Source organism: Pseudopodoces humilis, chromosome 9 (assembly GCF_049639895.1).
Source record: "Pseudopodoces humilis isolate 2021_Gansu_Grassland_sample_001 chromosome 9, ASM4963989v1, whole genome shotgun sequence".
In the NCBI taxonomy this organism is placed as follows: domain Eukaryota; kingdom Metazoa; phylum Chordata; class Aves; order Passeriformes; family Paridae; genus Pseudopodoces; species Pseudopodoces humilis.
Window position 1 is genome coordinate 1,967,885 of NC_142208.1, and position 17,705 is coordinate 1,985,589.

General features: G+C 51.6%; 1 protein-coding gene and 1 long non-coding RNA gene across 2 annotated transcripts in view; one reads left to right on the forward strand and one right to left on the reverse strand.

Annotated features, from left to right (window-relative positions):
• The window catches only part of CDH23 (cadherin related 23), a 177,109-nt gene that overhangs the window by 123,850 nt on the left and 35,554 nt on the right, over window positions 1-17,705 (reverse strand). Inside the window, exons 4-6 of the mRNA XM_088059568.1 lie at window positions 15,546-15,688; window positions 12,660-12,707; window positions 12,383-12,475 (exon numbers count right to left, since the gene is read on the reverse strand). Of these exons, the coding sequence (XP_087915694.1) occupies window positions 12,383-12,475; window positions 12,660-12,707; window positions 15,546-15,688 (284 nt within the window). The remainder of the gene's footprint in view (window positions 1-12,382; window positions 12,476-12,659; window positions 12,708-15,545; window positions 15,689-17,705) is intronic.
• On the forward strand, window positions 2,362-4,057 carry LOC148183733 (uncharacterized). Its single transcript, XR_015773291.1, has 2 exons — window positions 2,362-2,655; window positions 3,169-4,057. It is a non-coding gene; the product is annotated as an uncharacterized LOC148183733 (long non-coding RNA).

The following is a 17,705-nucleotide window of genomic DNA, read 5'->3' on the forward strand; positions in this document are numbered from 1 at the left end:
TTGCAGAACATCTCCTGACACCAGATCGATGGGAATAACCCTTTGCCCACAAGAAGCTGGTGAAGCACCTGGTTCAAGTTCCATGTCCTGTTCCCCCGGTGTTGCCACCCCCTTCATTCCTGGCCACACCATTTGCCAGAAGCAGAAGCACCCCAGAGGATCCAGCACTCCACCAAACAGATGGGGAGAGCAAAATAGAGAAGAGCAACTTTTGCCAACCAGCTTTTTCCAAATTCATAGAAATGGAGAGAGAGAAGAGCTTGGGAGGCAAAGCCTTCAAAAGTTAAATGTATCATGAAAAAAGGAAACTTCTGTCGCTGCCTAAAAAGGTTTTTGACAGGTCTTCATTTGTAACCCACAAACAAATGCAGTTTCTCATGCTCCATGGACTCTAATATCACTTCAGAGCAGAACCTGAACCCAACTCTCCGTTGAAAAGCTGGAGAAGCAACCACATTAAAGCAGCTCTCTTCACTGCCTTTGGGCACACCAGAAATCTTTCATTTCGGGAGCTGCACCTGAAGTGCCTGGGAGCACAAGGTGAGCAGGCAGAAACTGCTGCTCAGAATCATTTCAATGGCTTTGGGTGGGCCAGTTGCAGTGAAGTCAAGCCTAACAAACAAGGCACTGTTACACAAGGCAGAAGGAAAAAGCACTCTGCCCTATTTAAGCAAGTTTCAGGAATCCCTTTCGTGTCTGAGTCGATGAGAGAAGCTGGTCCTAACCCAACAATTCAGGCCCATGTGGCCATTGTGTGCTGCCTGGGAAAAGGGGACAGAAAGTGAAGGGAGAGTCATCCACCCACAGCAGGGTTAGGGAGAGAGAAGAGAATAAGAACACAGACCACCTCAAAAGGAAGAGGCAGCAGAACAGCCCGCCCAGAGAAGCTGTGGTTATCCCTGAGTCCCTGGAAGTGTCCCAGGCCAGGTTGGATGGGGCTTGGAGCAGCCTGGGATAGTGGAAGGTGTCCCTGCCCATGGTAGGAGGGTGGGACAAGATGAGTTTTAAGGTCCCTTCCAACCCAAACTCTGAACATAACCACTGTCACAGCCTCTGCTCTCAATCTGAAACCTCAAAACCAGCTACAAGAGCACTGAGGATGGAGCAGCAGTCCCTGGCTGCCTGCTCCACCTCCTGACATTCCTCCTTGCTCATCCACTTCAAAGTTCAGCCAGCACAACCTACTTGTGCAGAGTCCCTTGTAAGACATTTACAAACACAGCTGAGCCTGGAATCCCATATTCCATCTGGACGACGGGAGCAAAGCGTTTTTACCTCTTAATTTTGTGTTAATTTTGCCTCCTTGCTTTCTTCCTGCAGAGTTCCCAAGATTTCGTATCAGCCACTAACTCATCCCTCATCCTGAGGGCTACAGAGCCCAGGTTTGTCACCAGCCAGAGGAATCCTCTAGAAAGAAAACCTGCAGGAGGGAGATAAGCAGCATCTCCTCCACTCATCAGAATTCAGGGAAAAGACCAAAACAAATATTAATGAGAGGCACTTAACTGTGCCTGTTCAGCAATCAATAACAGAGGACAGGGTACACAGCTGGGCTGGGCATCTCACACCATTGCTGTGCTGGGCTCCAGACTGGGGGGGGTTCTTCTCTAATCCCCTCCTTGGGGCTGCTCTCCAAGCCCCCCGTCCCCTTCCACAAACTCTGCAGGACCAGAGAGACAAGGGACAGTGACTAAAACCTCACTTTTGTGTTTAGTGGATACATCCACTCCGCCTAGCCACGCTCCCCTTCTCGTTAAGATTTTTATCAGTCTCCTCCTTCTGATCACTCCAAATTCTCAGCCGTGCCAGCGAGTGCTCTGGAGCATCTCCGTGTGGGGGGGGTGGCATTTTCTCAATGGGCACAGCAGGGAGAAAGCCCGGGGCTGCTTGGGGAAGGGGACAGCCAAAGGCTGTGACCACAGAAGGACACAGAGCGATGGCACCTGAGCTGCAGGGACTGATTGGAGAGCAGATCTGTGCCTGCAAGGAGATTTGCAGCTCGGGAGCCTCTTTTCTTTTCTGTAAAAAGAGAAAAACCTTCCTCTGCGCCTCTCCCTAGCGTGGCTTCTCCTCCGGAGCTCTGCAGGTTTAGTTGGGCGTTCGGCGCCCACCTCCTGCCCAGGGAGGGGACCCAGCCCAGGGGATGCAGCCCCAGCTCCCTCCCTTCCAGCAGGATTCCAGGCTGGCATCCGAGGGCTCGGGCTGCGGGAGGAGAATGGCTTTCAGCTCAATTACCCTTCACATTCCGATTCCATCACGCTCCGGTGAGGCTTTTTAAGCAGATTCCCATCCCCCCCCCCCCCCCCCCCCAAAATAAAGCCTGGCTGCCGCAGCCCTCAAGCTCGAACGTGCAGAAGGGAGGTGACGCTCTGCTCTCCCGTCCCTGCTTCCTGCCTTTCCCAAAGATCTCCTGGAGGTTGCCTTCTCCTCTCCTCACCATTCATGGAGCTCTTCCTCCAGCCTCTGCTTGCCTCTCCCGAGCCCAAAACAGCGGACACGTGGGGATCGGGCTCCTTGGATCCAGCTGCACACATCTGGGCCACCAAACACCCCCTCCACCCCACAGCCAGCACAGCGCAGACACCCACGCTCCGTTTCAGAGGTGCCACCGTAGGAAAAGCAGGTGGTGAAGCGCTCTCTGTGTCACACAGCCAGGTGAGAAATGGGTTTGCTGCCTGCCAGAGGAGAGCTGACCCCCTCCTGGCACTGTCCGGGCACATCGAGGGTGAGACGGTGGCACGTGGAGGTGGTGATGGGGGACAGGTGACGGAGCACACGCTCTGGAGGTGCGAGCTTGCTGAAAAAGTTGCCCTTCACACAGGGTCTTTGAGTCCCAGGCCCTCAGAAAGGAGGTGGCCAAGGGAAAGCCTTGCAGTGAAGCCCTGTGACACGGTGGGACACCAGGCTGGTGGTGATCCCTGCCACTGGAGGAGGATCCAGGCTTACAGCCTTCTCCTCAGCCCCCAGCAGGACCTAAGGTGTGCTCAGAGGCAATGCCATCACTGTGTCCCACGGGGCAGGGATGTCCCCACCTGCACAACTCCTGGCCTTTCCCCCCAGCACCCATTTCCCTGCTGGCTGCAAGGACTGGGTGACTTGCAGTGCCACCACCCTCGTGGGGGTCATGCCAGCAGGCACAGCCTCCCTGCAAAATTTCTTTCCCCACAGGCATGAGCTACAAACAGGAAAAACAAACCATCCACCTGTCCTGCTGTTTCCCTCTCAGCCCCCTCAAGGGCAGGGCACGGGCAGCACATCCTGGAGCATCTCCTGGGGGGCTGAGGAATCTGCAAGCACACGTCTGGCCACGCGTTTCCAGCCTGTTTAATAAAGTGTTTTTCCAAGCACTGGCGCAGCAGCTCCTGACCCAGGGAGATTCGGGGTCATCTGAATCACCTAGGCAGTAAAAATTGTTCCCCTTTCAGGGTTTTCATCCAGCTCTGGTTATGGGATGGAGAACAGGTAGAGCCCTCTTTTTCCACAGCTCGTAAAACCACGCTCTCAACTTACCTCTAAATAAAGATTTACTAATTAGGGAAAGATCATCTTCCACAGCTCGGAGCTGTGGCCAAAAGCACCTCCCTGGCACCCCTTGACCACACAGAATGAGCTCAGTCTCCTGGAAAAAGAGGGGTGAGCCACCATCACCCTACACAAAGTGACAGCCGTGACCACCTCTCCTTTTTCACCCACACTGGGTTGGCACCCTGTCTCAGAAAAACAAATAAATATGTTTCACAAACCTCCCATAAAGCAAATCTCCAAAGCTAAAGGCTCCCCATTTTTTTCCTCCTTGAACCAAAATTGCCTTGAACCCTCTATTCGCTTTCCCTGCTCTCTCCATTATTTGCACTAACAAAATAAATCACCCACATTTTAAGTTCCCACAGCAATTAATGGTTGAAATTAAGTAATGGCCCCTAATTTTGATTGAAAGTTCTACTTAGATCGAATTCCCTCCATTTGTAATGAAAATAGTTTGAAACAGATACAAACAGTTCAGCTCACGCATAAATATTTAAAAAAATCTTATAGAGAGGCTGATTTAGTCTATTATTCTACCACAAAGTTTGACCAGCAGTAGAAAGCTTATTATACACGACTGTCACTGACACATTACAAACTAATAAAACACAAAATGCAATTCTCAAGAAGAAATTGGAATGAATCTATTGCAAGAGCGATTTTTATGGTTCTTTTGAAATGCTATTTCTCCCCAGCTTTGCTGTCAAAATGGCAACATTTTCCCTAAATATTTCCATCTTAATTAAAAATGGTGTTTTTATGGAAAAAAGCGCCTCTCGTGCCAGCTGCAGCTTCACATTCCCATGCTGCACGGAATGAGGATGCTAATGTGTGCCCACCTCACGGATCTGCTGCTGCTCTCGGTTACTGCAGGTGGAAAAGGGCCTGGACCCGAAAATTCCAGCGTCCCTCACAGCACGACCTTAATCATCCCTTCATTTAGGTGCTGTGACTGAAAAAACCAACAAACTGCGTGATTGGGAGAGTAAAAAAAAACCTTAAATGTATTTTCAGTGATGGGTGTTTTGGCTTCTTGTTGCCACTCAGCACCTGAAAGAGATAAAAACCATTCCCACACCCAGGCACGGTCCTGCTGATGCAGGTGAGGTGTGGAGAGGGAGGTAAACAAAACAGGGATGTGAGGGGAGAGGATGCAGCTTTTGCTGGCTGGCATGGGTTAATAAGGGACATCCCAGGTTTCTGGGAGAAGGCGGTAACCAGAGGAAAGGGAGATAAAATAAAACAAAAATGGAGATAAACCAGCAGGTCACATTCACTCCCTCCTCACCCCTCTGTTCCCAGCACCACAGAGATGCCGGGGACAGGGAAGAGACCTTGAAGCCATCTGCTGCCCAGATGTGTAAGTGTAATTACACTGGAAGGGCTGGGCTGGAATGTCCCCTGGAAAAGAGACCTTCCATCCAGCCCAGGCCTGAGCTGCTGCTGCAGCAGGAAGTGCTGTGGGACCACAGGCCATTGTTTCTGCTCCAGAGGAACGTGCCTGGTCTGAGCAGCCCACTGCCAGCAGGATCCCTTGGCACCAGCCATGCTAAGCTCAGACACTGGCCTGACCTCAAGGATGACACTGGGACAGACCCACCAGAGCTCTGAAATCAGCAGGTAGGTGCCCTCAGCACCCACATGAAGGAGCTTGGGGAACAGGGATGTTTTTCCTTTTCCCCATTCCTTCCATGATGAAGGATTACTGGTTTGTCCAAGTTACTTTGCCCTTCTTTTTTGCCTGTGTTCTCCTCGCTCAGAGAATGTTGCTGTACACTTTCCATTCCTCTCCCTCAAGATAATTTCCTAATTTCTCATCGCGACAGCTCCTCCATGGAGGCACCAAATTACTTGCTGTCCCAAACAGGTTCCTCTTTCTGGTCAAAACCTGCTGTTTTCCCCGTTCCCCTCGTCCTGCCCAGCACTGCACTGGCCAGAACAGCACAACTATTTCTAATTTTCAGGCTGCAGTACCCTTCCAGAAAGAGCCCAAGTTTTGCCTGGCGGAAATGACTGTTATCTCCAGGACACTTTACGCATTACTTCCACGCCATTTGGAGTTTTCCGCCCCAGTAGTTTCTGTTGCATCTCTCATTTCACTCCTCGGTCACGTGTATTAAAGGACCAGGGTCTCCTGTTCCCTGGTGAATCCAGACAAGGGACAGGGGACACTTCTCTTTCTCCCTAGGACGTCACTCAAGACCCTCTGGCGTCACAGCAAACACGCCAGCACTAACAACAAAAACTTGCACACAAATGGACCTTCAGAGTGAAGGATGTTCCAGGTCTGAGCACCTCTTTGCTCACAGCTTCAAAGGAAAAAGTTATTTAAAGTGAGGGCGGGGAGGCCCTGGCACAGGTTGCCCAGGAAAGCTGTGGCTGACCCAACCCTGGAAGTGTTCAAGGGTTTGGAGCAGCCTGGGATAGTGGAAATTGTCCTTGCCCATGGCAGGGGGATGGACTAAATGACCTTTAAATACCCCTTCCAACCCAAACCATTCTAGGGTTCTGACATCTACGATGCCAGCTGTGCAAACCCCTCCAGCCCCAACCCCACGCTTTACTCAATGCACTGCAGCCTCTCTCGTTTAAATTCTTTTCCCTCCAGTCCTGGTGGAAAAAAGCAGGGAGAAGATGACAGCTGGTGCCTGCTGTGCTTCCAAGCTCTTGCCTGAAGACACTGCCAGCATCCCAAAGCCAGAAGGAAAGCCTGAGGCAGGGCCTGCACTTCCCAGCCCATTTATGGAAAACAGCAATAAAGCCGATTAAAACTGAGGACGTCTGGGAAGTTTGGGAAGTGTTTCACCTGCTGCTGATCATCACCTGTGTAACAGAGACCCTCTTGCTACAGCAAACACCACTTAAATCCCCACTTCCTATTTGTCCAACAGGCACTGGAGGTGAGAGATCACCAGCACTGGGCCTGCCAGGATGGAGGGGAGATGGAAGTGCTTCAATCCAGCCAGGAAAGAGAACCAGCTTTTCTGTCCAGCAGTGCTTTACGAATGAGCAGCTTCAGCAACTCACTGAATTGCTTGCTGCCTTTCCAGGAAGTTTTAAAAACAAAACAAAACAAAACAAAACAAAAAACCCCACAGTAAAGAAATTTTAAAAATAAACAAATAAATAAATAAATAAAATATAAAAATTTAAATTCTTCATCCAATCTGCTGAGGAGAAGTTCAAGACACTTGCAAATTTTTCACACTCAAAGGTAGCGGAAGGAAGGGACGGCTGGATTTGGGGGATAAGTTATTCACTGTAAATTATTTTTTCAGTTCTAAACTCCGCAGGGAAACGCAAGGATCAGGAGAGAAGGAAAATAATGAGTGAAGGAAAAAGAAAAAAAAAAAAAAAAGAAACAAGGAAGGAAAGCAGCCAGCAGTGATTATAGACCGTTTTTCCAATGTGGCAGGAACATCTTCCTTATCAGCTCTGTTATCATCACCTCCATTGTAATGGCTCTTTATTTAAAGCAGGGGAGGAAAAAAAAAGCCCCAGAAGGTGTCTGGGATCATGCAAGGGACTGGCTAATGCAGCTGAGGGGGAGCTCAGCTCGTGGCAGCTGCTTCGTATGCGCAGCATCAGGCCTCCAGCCATGGCAATAGAATTATACGAGCCCCTGAAGACTCTCGGGCAGGATGGCAGGGAAACTGATGTAATTACTGACATTATTACCCTTAAAGCAAAATAATAATTTTAATTACAGCAAGGGCTTTTGGGCCTTTCTCTGCTCCTCTTTCTCAGTGTGTAGCACGGCCTGGTTCCAGGCTGTGTGATGGGACGGGGCAGTGGCGCTCCCCTCCTTCCTCCCCTCCTTCCTCCCCTCCTTCCTCCCCTCCTTCTTCCCCTCCTTCCTCCCCTCCTTCCTCCCCTCCTTCCTCCCCTCCTTCCTCCCCTCCTTCCTCCCCTCCTTCCTCCCCTCCTTCCCCGCCAAACACTTTTCTGCACAATTGAGAAAAAGACATCATAAAAGGCACGACTCCAGCTACGCCCCCATATTAAGGACGGAGATGATGTCCAGCAGCTTGTGAAGGCTCAGTCCCAAAGGCTGCTCCCCGAGCAGAAGGGACCGCTGCTGATGGCGAGTGCCTGCCTGCCTCCCAATTAAAATAAATTGGCAAATCAGGGCTAAGCTCAGGAGAAAAGACACCTGCAAGCTGGACTGTGGTCGCCTCAACACTGCTGTGTGCAGACCAGAAACTTTCCATTTTTAAACTCCTTTCCCAGAGCCCTGCTTGCTTGAATTCGGGATGAGAGGAGCACATTCCCAAGGCAGAGGGGCTGTGGTTACAAGTTTGAAAGCAGAGCTCTCATTCCTGTGCCCTTGTGAAGTTACTGGTACTCCTCTTGTGGTGCAGCTGTGATTTCAGGAATGACTGAGGTGCTGAATTGAAATCTCTGTCCCCATGCAGAGCTTTTTGCTGGAAGATCATGGGAATGTGGAATGGTTTGGGTTGGAAGGCACATTAAGGGCCAACTAGTTCCAGCCCCCTGCCACAGACACCTTCCACTAGACCGGGTTGCTCACAGCCCCATCCAAACATTGTCCCTGAACACTTCCAGGGGTGGGGGTGTGCAACCTCAAGATGTAACACACATCACATCATCATAAATCACAGTGTGTGTTATAAATATAACAGAAGGAATGAGGTGGGGAGAGCACAAAAGGGGAGAAAACTCCAATGGAAACTTCCTGAGGGAACATTCAGCAAAGAAGCCAACAATTAGAAGACCTTTCTGCCAACATATCAGCACTACTGATGCTCCAAGGCCAAGAGAATGGATGGCTCAAACTTGATTGGCAAGCTCAGGATGTTGGGGGCTTGCAGGAGAAAACAGCTTTTCCCAAGGAGGTACCAGACTTGGAGTTAGTTTACGTCATAGTACAGTTTAGGTTGGAAAAGCCCTGCCAAGGCCACCCATGTCCCCAGGTGCCACATCCTCTCCAGGGATGGTGACTGCGCAAATGGAAAGTTGTGCGGAAGCCCCAGGAGGTTTCCTGCTTGGGGCTGGGACAGAAAACCCAGCAGGCACCCGGGGGGAACAGCCCACCCTGACGTCCCCATCACAGCAGGCGCCACAAACAGGGGCTCAGCTCCACTCCACTCGCTTGCCTCACCTACAAGCGTGACAATCCAAGAACTCTGAGTTCCCTACGGATCCAGCCAAACGGAAAAAAAGATTAGATAAAGCAGATTGGACTTGCCAGAAACTGAGGCATGGTCACAAACAGCCTGCCACAGGCTTGGCAACAGATCTCTCCTTGTTTAAAAGCCAAAACCCTGAGACTCCCAGAAACGTGGGACCTTGGTGTCGGGTGAAAAGAGGCTTGTGAGCAGGAGATGAAGTGCAAGGGATGCATCCAAGAGGAGAACAAACCCTGAAGGTCAGAGTAGCAAGCACACGAGCAGCTAACTAATGTACTACGGCAGCACCACGGGGCACAGCCACGGGCACGCACGTCCTCGCAAACTGGAAAGCCATAAAAGTCTATTACAGCAAATCAAACAGCAGCCAGCATGACAGCCATTAGCCTGAAATGAATACACGGGAACTTAATGAGCTCTGTCGAGGCCAGCTTGGTAAATTAAGTTGCCAATTCTAGCAGGATTCCCCTTTTCTTTGCAGACTTGAGAGCGCCCGCCCCGCCTCGCTGCCTTTTGACAAGCAGAGCACGGGGCGCCCTTACCCAGACGGGACGGACGATTACGCTGCAGCAATATCCCTCTCCCGGCCCCCCCGGCAGCTATTCCAGGGATGAGATTAGCACACAGCAAGCACAGAGGACCGGTGCCACTCCAGCAGTCCCGGTGTGGGCATTCAGAGCTGCTGTGCTGCATCCTCTCCATCCCTCCCCACGCCGCAGAGCGATCGCAATCCGCGGCCCGTGCCCAAATAAATTCCCATCCTCCCACCGAGCGGGCCACGTAAAACACCAGGATGGGTATTTAGAGGCAGTATTGTTTTTAAAGGTCAGTTTACTTCATGTTCCATTTATTTATGCACACTCTTCTTTTGACTTTCCAAGTGCCACACAATAGCAGCGAGGTTTAAATAGCCTTTCAGTTGCTGCTCCATTAGCTACGACAACTGCAAATCGATACATCCATTTATCTCAAAATTAAAAGGAGAAAAACCCTCATTAGCTGCCAAATCTGCACAGAGCCGGTCTACTGAAAACCACACTCGGCTCTTCTCTTTCTCCAAGTCCAGCCCTCTTCATTCATTATCCACAGGCCCTTCGATTCGGGCTGGGTGCTCTCTCAGGTGGATTTTGGTACCTGTGCCCTCGCTGCTTGCCCTCAAGCTGTCTGGAACATGGGGTGACCTGCCATCCCTCACCGTGGCTGGTCCTCCAGCCCCAGCTGCTCCCCACGTGTCCCCCGCCACCTCCAGCTCCGAGTAGTCATGGACAAGCAACGAGGAAAACTTGTGGCTCAGCACAAGTCTGATCTCCTCCTTGAGAGCTGTGCCACCACACACAGGAAAAGTTTATTGCTGACACCTCCCACGGCCTGCACCCTTGGAGGGTCCTCTTTAGGTGGAGAGACCCCATCCCCTGCTCTCACAGTGCCTGGCAAAGCAAGGCTCTCTCTCCCTGGCAAAAGAACAGGAGTGCCTCCAGGACGAGCAACGCATTTGTGGCTCATTACCTCTGATCAGTGCCCTTGGTTAAAGATCAGGGGTAGAAACTGGAAGCTGGCACTCACTGCCTTGTAATTAGATTAGGCCAACCTCCAGGAGAGCACAGCTCTGAAGGCCAAGTGCTCGGTGGCTGCACGGGGGGAACACCGGGCTTGCTGTGCCCCACACAGCCGGGCAGTCCTGGAAATCCCTGGCAGCAGAACCACAGCTCACGTGCACAGCAGTGTGATAGGAGACAGAGGGGCTCTAAGGTGCAGCCTCTTCTTTTGTACATTTTCTTCTTTTTTTGTCCAGATCGCCTGCCTGTAGTTCCCTTTCCTCAGCCAGCCCTAATTTTCTATGTGTGAGGGCAAGGAGTGCTAGGACACAAGGGAATGGCCTTCAACTGCAAGAGAGGAGGTTTAAACTAGATATTGGGAAGAAATTCTTCCCTGGGAGGGTGGGAAGGCCCTGGCACAGGTTGCCCAGAGATGCTGTGGCTGCCCCATCCCTGGAAGTGTCCAAGGCCAGTGGAAGGTGTTCCTGCCCATGGCAGGAGCTGAACTAGAGGAGCTTTAAGGTCCCTTACAATCCAAACCAGCGACTCTAAGATTCCATGATTCCAAACCAGGACCTTTGCCCTCCCTGCTCCCCAGGCTGGGCACAGGTTAATACTGGAAATGGGGAAAAACTCAAGCTTGGCAATATTGACTCTTAGGACAGAATAAGAGGAGCAAGAATAGATGTGGCACAGCTCCTCCAGGTGTACAAAAAAACTGGTGTTTAACACAGCCCTGATTCCCAGGGTTGCCACACAAACCCATTTCCATCTCTCCACGTGAAGGGCAGGTGACAGCAAATCCAGAGGCCAATCTGGGGGCAGGGGAGAGGAGCCTGTTTGCACTCCTCCCATCCCACTGCCATTCCTTTTGCTCTGCAGACCTCTGCAGGAGGAGCACGACCGCGAGGAGCAGCAGCCAGGCAGGACAGCCACCCGCCAGCTCCAAAGCGGGAGCGGGGGGCACCTGGTGTGGGTTTTGCCAAGTCATTTCCCCACCCCTCGTGCTCTGAAGAGCAGCAGAAATGCCTCTGACCCGGTGTCACTCTCACGGGGAGGTTTCAGATGACTTGGCGCAAAGATGAGACTCCAGCTCCCGGCTCATACATCAGGAGCAGCTCTAATGAAGAAACCTCATCCTGGCAGCAAGGGGATGGGGAGGGATCAGAGCCTGGCACGCCGGGGCAGCAGCAGCAGCAGCAGCAGCAGCAGGAATATTAAATACACCCTGGTAACACAATCGTTTGCACCTCTCAGTTACCAAAGCTGCTCCATTTTGCAGAGCAATGGGACCTCGCCCGCACCCGGAGGAAGAAAAACTTCCCTGGCACTGTGGTGCAAAGAGAGGTTTTCCTCCACTGGAGGATGCCAAATGCTCTGCTAAACCCCTGTTTCAGATGGAATATCCTTGCCTTCTCCTCCTGGCACCAGAAGCCATGGCCTTAAAGACAAAGTTCACATCAGACCTGTAAACTCCTGGCCAAGTCAGGCTGCAGGTGCAGAAGCTGTCCCTGATGGACGAGTAGATGTCACCTCCCATGCAGTGGCCAGCACAGAGAGCAGCAGAAGGTTGTGGAGACTCTGTCCTTGGGGATATTCAACATTTGGCTGGATACAGCCCTTAGCAGTCTGACCTAATGTGGAAATTCTCGCTGGATTAGTGGGAGCTTGGGCCTGATGATCTCCTGTGGCCCCTTCCCACCTATTTTATTCCAGGGACACTATGGGATGAATCCTGCTATGGAGCTGTTAAAGGAAATCACCAGATGCCTTTGGGCAGCACTCTGCTGTAATTCAGGCATTTGGAGAAATATTTGGTCCTGCCTCAGGTCACCTCTGTGACAAGAGCTGTGTATCCTCCCCAGCTCCAAGGAAGAGACCAAGACACTGATCCTCATTTATGCTCATTCTTAAACTTCCCACTTGTCATGGGAAAGATGTCACCAAAGCACCACATCTCCTCTTCCACCTCCTTCCCCCCAACACCCAAAACACTTTGCTTCTGCCCATTTTCAGGCGGTAACTTCCAGAAGTTTCATCCTCCCTCAACCTCGTGAGGGTCCAGGGCAAGAGGACAGCCCTACACAATGGTGGCCAGCTCCGTGGTGGCAACCAGAGAGCACGGGTGGCCACTGAGGGAAGAGCCAGGAGCCAGGCAGAGGTGATCCCTACCTCTGGAATGCGGACGCTGTAGGGCTGGTTGTGGAACTGTGGGGCGTTGTCGTTCACGTCTCCGACCTGGATGTTGACTGTCCCTTTGATCACCTGTGGGCCCAAGGACAACAGCTTTAAGTGTGGGTCTGGAGCCTAAAGCCAGCTTGTGGCTGTGTTTTCGGGCTTTGGGCCGAGGGGTGAGCCCTCTCCCCTGGTGGAAAGGGCCCGCAGTGACCCACAGCCCCTGCTGCCCTCCGCCCGTGCCGCAGACCGTGAAATGAGAAGTCACACTCACCCCTTGGCTGTCACTGACAGAAAATTCAACCGTGAATTCTGACTTAGTCTGAAAGGGAAAGAGAAGGAAAAAAAAGAACAACTATAATTAAAGATACTGTGGTGTTTATCTGCAGATGGCAGGCTGGGGACTTTCAGCCAATGTTATTACACGCAAAATGCTTTCAGGACCTTCTGCGAGAGGAGAGGTGCTTGGAGTGACATTTACCTGCACTGGGCAGAAAATGCTGGGGATTCTGAATGCCAGCAGGGCTCCCATTATTCCACAGGCATGGGAGATGCCCTGCCACAGGTCAGGAGGATGTGGGGCTAAGGAACCGACTCCCTGATTGGCAGCTGGGCACTTAAAACACGGGAGGATTTGTGTCTTATGGCAACGCGACACAGTCTCAGTGAGGACCTCTAAACCCTGCTGCTGCTTTCCCAGCTTACCTATCACACAGCTGGCAACCCTGGGACGAGCCTACGTAGTGAGAACTGGCTGAAATTCCATGAAAATGCCCAGGCAATTCTCTCTGCTCCTCATTGCTTTAACTAAATTAACAGCTTGAGCTAGGGATCTATTCAAGTCACTGGAGCAACAAGTGGGAAAGAGTGAATTTTTTTGGGATCAGGGCAGGGGGATATTGCTAGAGGAAGCAGACCTTCTCTTCCTGACTCTTTTCTTCCCACCAGCAATCATTTTGCTCCTACCTTCCCAAAGAATCGTGTAAAGATGGGCAGCAGGACTCAGGTCACCACACCTATCTGGTACCTGCCCACCAGCTGGTGGTGTTTTTTCCCCTCCAGTCCTGGCAATCCCTTCCCACCTCTGGTATCCTTGCCCTGCCTGAGCTGCTGGAGCACAGCAACTCGATGTTTCCCAAGCATCACGCAGGAAAGGCTGGAAAAGCCGGCCTGAAATGGCTCTCCGTGCTGCAGCTCTGGTTGATTTATTCCTAATGAGATGGGCTCAGGGACAGGCAGCAGCCAGCAGCACCCAGAGCAGGAGCTCTGCTTGCGCCAGAGTCCGTGTTCGTCTTGGAGAGGGGTTTGGGGAACGGCTCCCCACAGGGTGTGTACCCCCTCCTGCTCCCACATTTCCATCCAAACAGCCAGGAAGTACAACCAGGGAAAGCCCTTCCTAACTCCTGCCTCGGGGCGATGCTCTCAGGCAGAAGGAAGGGCTGAAATCCCGAGGGAGAGGAGACACTCTGCTCCCTGTGCCATCCCACCCTGCTGCATCCGTGACTTTCAGCCCTCTTTCCCCCCTGCTCATCCACCAGGGACAACGCAATAGGGAAGAAAGGAGAAACAGGAGATAAGAAACAACCTGTTGAGGATTTAAATTTTAAAAACTCAATAAAATAACCAGAGAAAGCTTCCACATACCAACTGCTGTCTCTAAAATTATTTTAACACAATTCTTTAGCCTCAGGGTCTGCTATTTTTTAAAAAATCCGTTTTCCTTCTAATCTTCGTAGGAGTAAAAAAAAAAAATCTTTTAAAATTCACTTTGCCTCTATACATTTGCTCCTTCCTCTTTTTCTCTATTTCATCTTTTCCTGCATCATTTACCTTACTATGACTTCTTCTCCCTTCTTTCTCCTCCGTTGTACAAGAAATCCCTCCTCCTTTTCACTTCTCCTGAGCGGCTTTGTCTCCCCTGACTTTTTGAAAAGGTACATCCAGGCCAGTGTTCTCTGCTCCCAACTTTCTGCCCCTTCCCTCTGACTGTTTCCTGCACTGTAAATTGTCATTTACACCTCTCCCATGTCTCTTACACCTTTCCCATATCCTGCCTTTGCTGTCTTCCATGTATGGCTGACTTGGAGCCCATCCATGCACCCAAGCTCTGCCCAGCTCCTTCCCTTCCCCACCCTGCACACCACAGGACACCTAAAACCTATTGATCACCCTCCTGGGCTTCAGGCTGGCATGGGAGGTAGCGGGAAGCAGGAGGCATTTGGATGAAGGAAGATTTATGACTCACACCGGCAGCTGTTGGCACGGGGAGGCGGAGGGGAGAGGGGTGAAGAAAAGCACTTTATTTTCCCAAAGTCTCGCTCCTAGCACTGTGAAATTGGGTTTGGCCTTCCCCCCCCCCCAGCCCCGGCCTGAGCTGCATCCACCACCCTGCTCCTCTGCATCCCGATGCCTGGCGGGTTCCGGCTGGGAATGCCAGCGCCGGAGGTGTGTTAATGGGCTTGATCTCCCCAGCGCTGCTGCTGGCCAAGGCAGCGCTAAATACAGGCAGCTGAAGCACAGGGGAAATTAAGCACGTTGCCCAAATCACATCGTATTTTCCCAGTCTTCCCGCTATCACTTCCTCCTTGCTCCAGGAACGCGGCGAGGGCCAAGGTTTTAGCAGAGCAGGCACCTGGATGGGATTCCAGCCTCGCACACCAAAGCTGCCATTGAAAATAGGGGTGGTGAAACAGCTCTGAGGCAAGACCCTTGCCAAATTTAGCATCCAGCAGCCTGAATCCACAAGAGGATGAAAAGTCTTGATGAGATTGAATAAGCAGGGATACCTCACATCTCTTGACACGCTGTTCTAAATAGTAAAGGATTTAATTGGCACAGAGATTTAAAGAGGAAGCCTGTACATTTCCCTGACTGTGTGAGCAGCCTGGCTCCTTGGTAGATCATCCCCACCTATTAATTCTTTTACTTCCAGACCCACAGATGTCATTCTAGCACCCAGGAAAAACAACAAGTCAGATCAAACCAGAGCACGCCGTTCCTTGTCCACGTCCCCTCTGAACTGGAGACAGCGCCAGGGTGCCCAGGGAACGCGGACACACCCAGATTCCCAGCTCCACCAGGGAGCAACACCCAGCTCAGCTGTCACAGAGGATGGAGAGCCACATCTGTCTGAGCAGAGGTGGCTTTTCCCCAGCTTTACCTCTCGGTCCAGGGGCTGGCGGAGCCACACGACACCGGTGACGCTCTCCACGGCAAAGAACCGACTGGCCTCCTCCCCGACCACCCCGAAAACCAGGGGGTCATTGTCCAGGTCCCGGGCCAGCAGCTGAGTCACTGAGGAACCTGGGAGACACAGAGAGAGGAAAGAAATCCTGATGAGGAACCTGGGAGACGCAGAGAGGGAAGAAATCCTGAGCAAAACGAGGCAGAGAAGAGGAACTCCTGAAAACATCCAGCTTGTCGGAGAACGGAGGTCTGCGGAAGACCTGGGATCACGCCCAGGGTGACCCAGTGCCTCAAGGGGAGTCAGGCTGTGCCTGGTCTGGCTGTTCTGTCTGGCACAGATGGACTGAACCACAGATCCTCTCCTTCCCTGCCTTTATCAAAAGAGAAAGTCAGCCTGGCTCAGCCCTGGCGATGACTGCCTGTCGTCCCACCCGGCTGCTCCCCGTGCCTTCCCCAGCAGGAAGGGGGAGAAAACAGAAGGAAAAAAAGCTGCTGGATGGAGATAAGGATGGGAGATTCCCTAGGCTGCCTGGCCTTGAGGAGGAGGGGATAAGGATGAGATGGCCACATGGATTGGAGGATGGGGAGGGACAGTCTGTGTGAGCCACCTTTGGCAGCACCAGAGCACTCCATGCCCCCAGATCTCCTGGCCAAGGAGAGCAGATGCCCAAATTTCATCCCTCTGGGAAGGTGAGGGGAGCTCCAGCAGACCAGAGGGCAAATTTCATCCCCCTGGGAAGGTGAGGGGAGCTCCAGCAGACCAGAGGGCAAATTTCATCCCTCTGGGAAGGTGAGGGGAGCTCCAGCAGACCAGAGGGCAAAAGCAGCAGCACAGTTTGGAGAGCAGAGCGAGCCGGGCGATTCCCAATCGATCGGTGCGACATCAATCACGGCGGAAATAATGGAAAAAGCCAATATGAGATTCCATTAATAAAGAATTAAACTATAGGAACATAATTAATGCCAGTCAACACGATTTTATGGAAAATAGAGCTTGTCAAACAGACCTGATTTTATTCTTTGATGAGATTAAAACTTTGGCAGATAAGGAAGAAATAATAGACTTCCGTAAGGAGTTTGCCTTCGCCCTGCGTGACTTTGTGATTAAAAGTTTAGTGCCCTAGGACATCGGTGAAGCACATTTTGAGCGAGGACCCAGCTGGCCTGGCAGGTCCCAAGGCCACCAGCCTCACTGGGGACACAACAGTGCCATGTAAAATTACTGCTGGTACAAGCCTGGCTGACAGCGTGGGAGGACCCAGCAGCCAGGTGAAGCCCTTGGCAATCTGGGCTCTTTTGGGAAAAATTTATTGTATTTCCCTGCTCCAGGCACCCTCAAAAGGCTGGAGGGCCACAGCTGTGGAGGAGAACATCCCAAAGCCAGCCCTGCTGGCAGGAACAGGGGTCCAAGCGTGCAAGGAGCCATTCCACACCCTTCCTGGGAAAGTCAGGAACTTTTAGGCTTTTAGGACTGAAAAAGCTGCTTCTGCCAAGGCTGCAAAGCCACAAGCTGCTTGCCTGGCTGCATCACCTTCAGGACTGGATGCAAGAGGAAGCCACGAAATTTCAAGAGCTAGCAAAAATGCTTTTCCTTTTTAAAAAAAGGCTTTAAAAGCTTGAAGTGGCTCATCTATGACAAAGATGAGTGAGATGACTCAGGCCATCTCGAGCACATCCACGGAGAGGACAAAATGTGATGTATTTTGATATATGTGAAATACTGAGCAACGAGCACAGCAAGACTCAGTGCCCAAACCTGGACAAATTCGTGTTTGCAGGAGGAATAGTGGTTGTTTTAAAAGGGGCAGCTAGAATTAACCACTGGGGGGGGAGGGAAAAAAACCCAACAACATTCCTTCCACCAACAGGTGCAAGCAAATGACGGGTCACAAGCAGAGGCATTTTGGATAAAGACAAAAAGACAAGTGGCTTTATCCCAGCCTGTGATCAGAGCTCCTCTGCAATGTTCTCACCTCTTCAGAGCAGCCAAGCCCATGGATACAAAGTCCTGAGGTTTTCTCAAACCCTCTAGCCCTGATATAAAAGAAGGAGGCAGCTTGATTTTATGCTGGAGGATGTTCAAAGCCGTCCTTAGCAAAAGTTTCTTTGGCCCAAGGAGAAAAGAAGACACTTG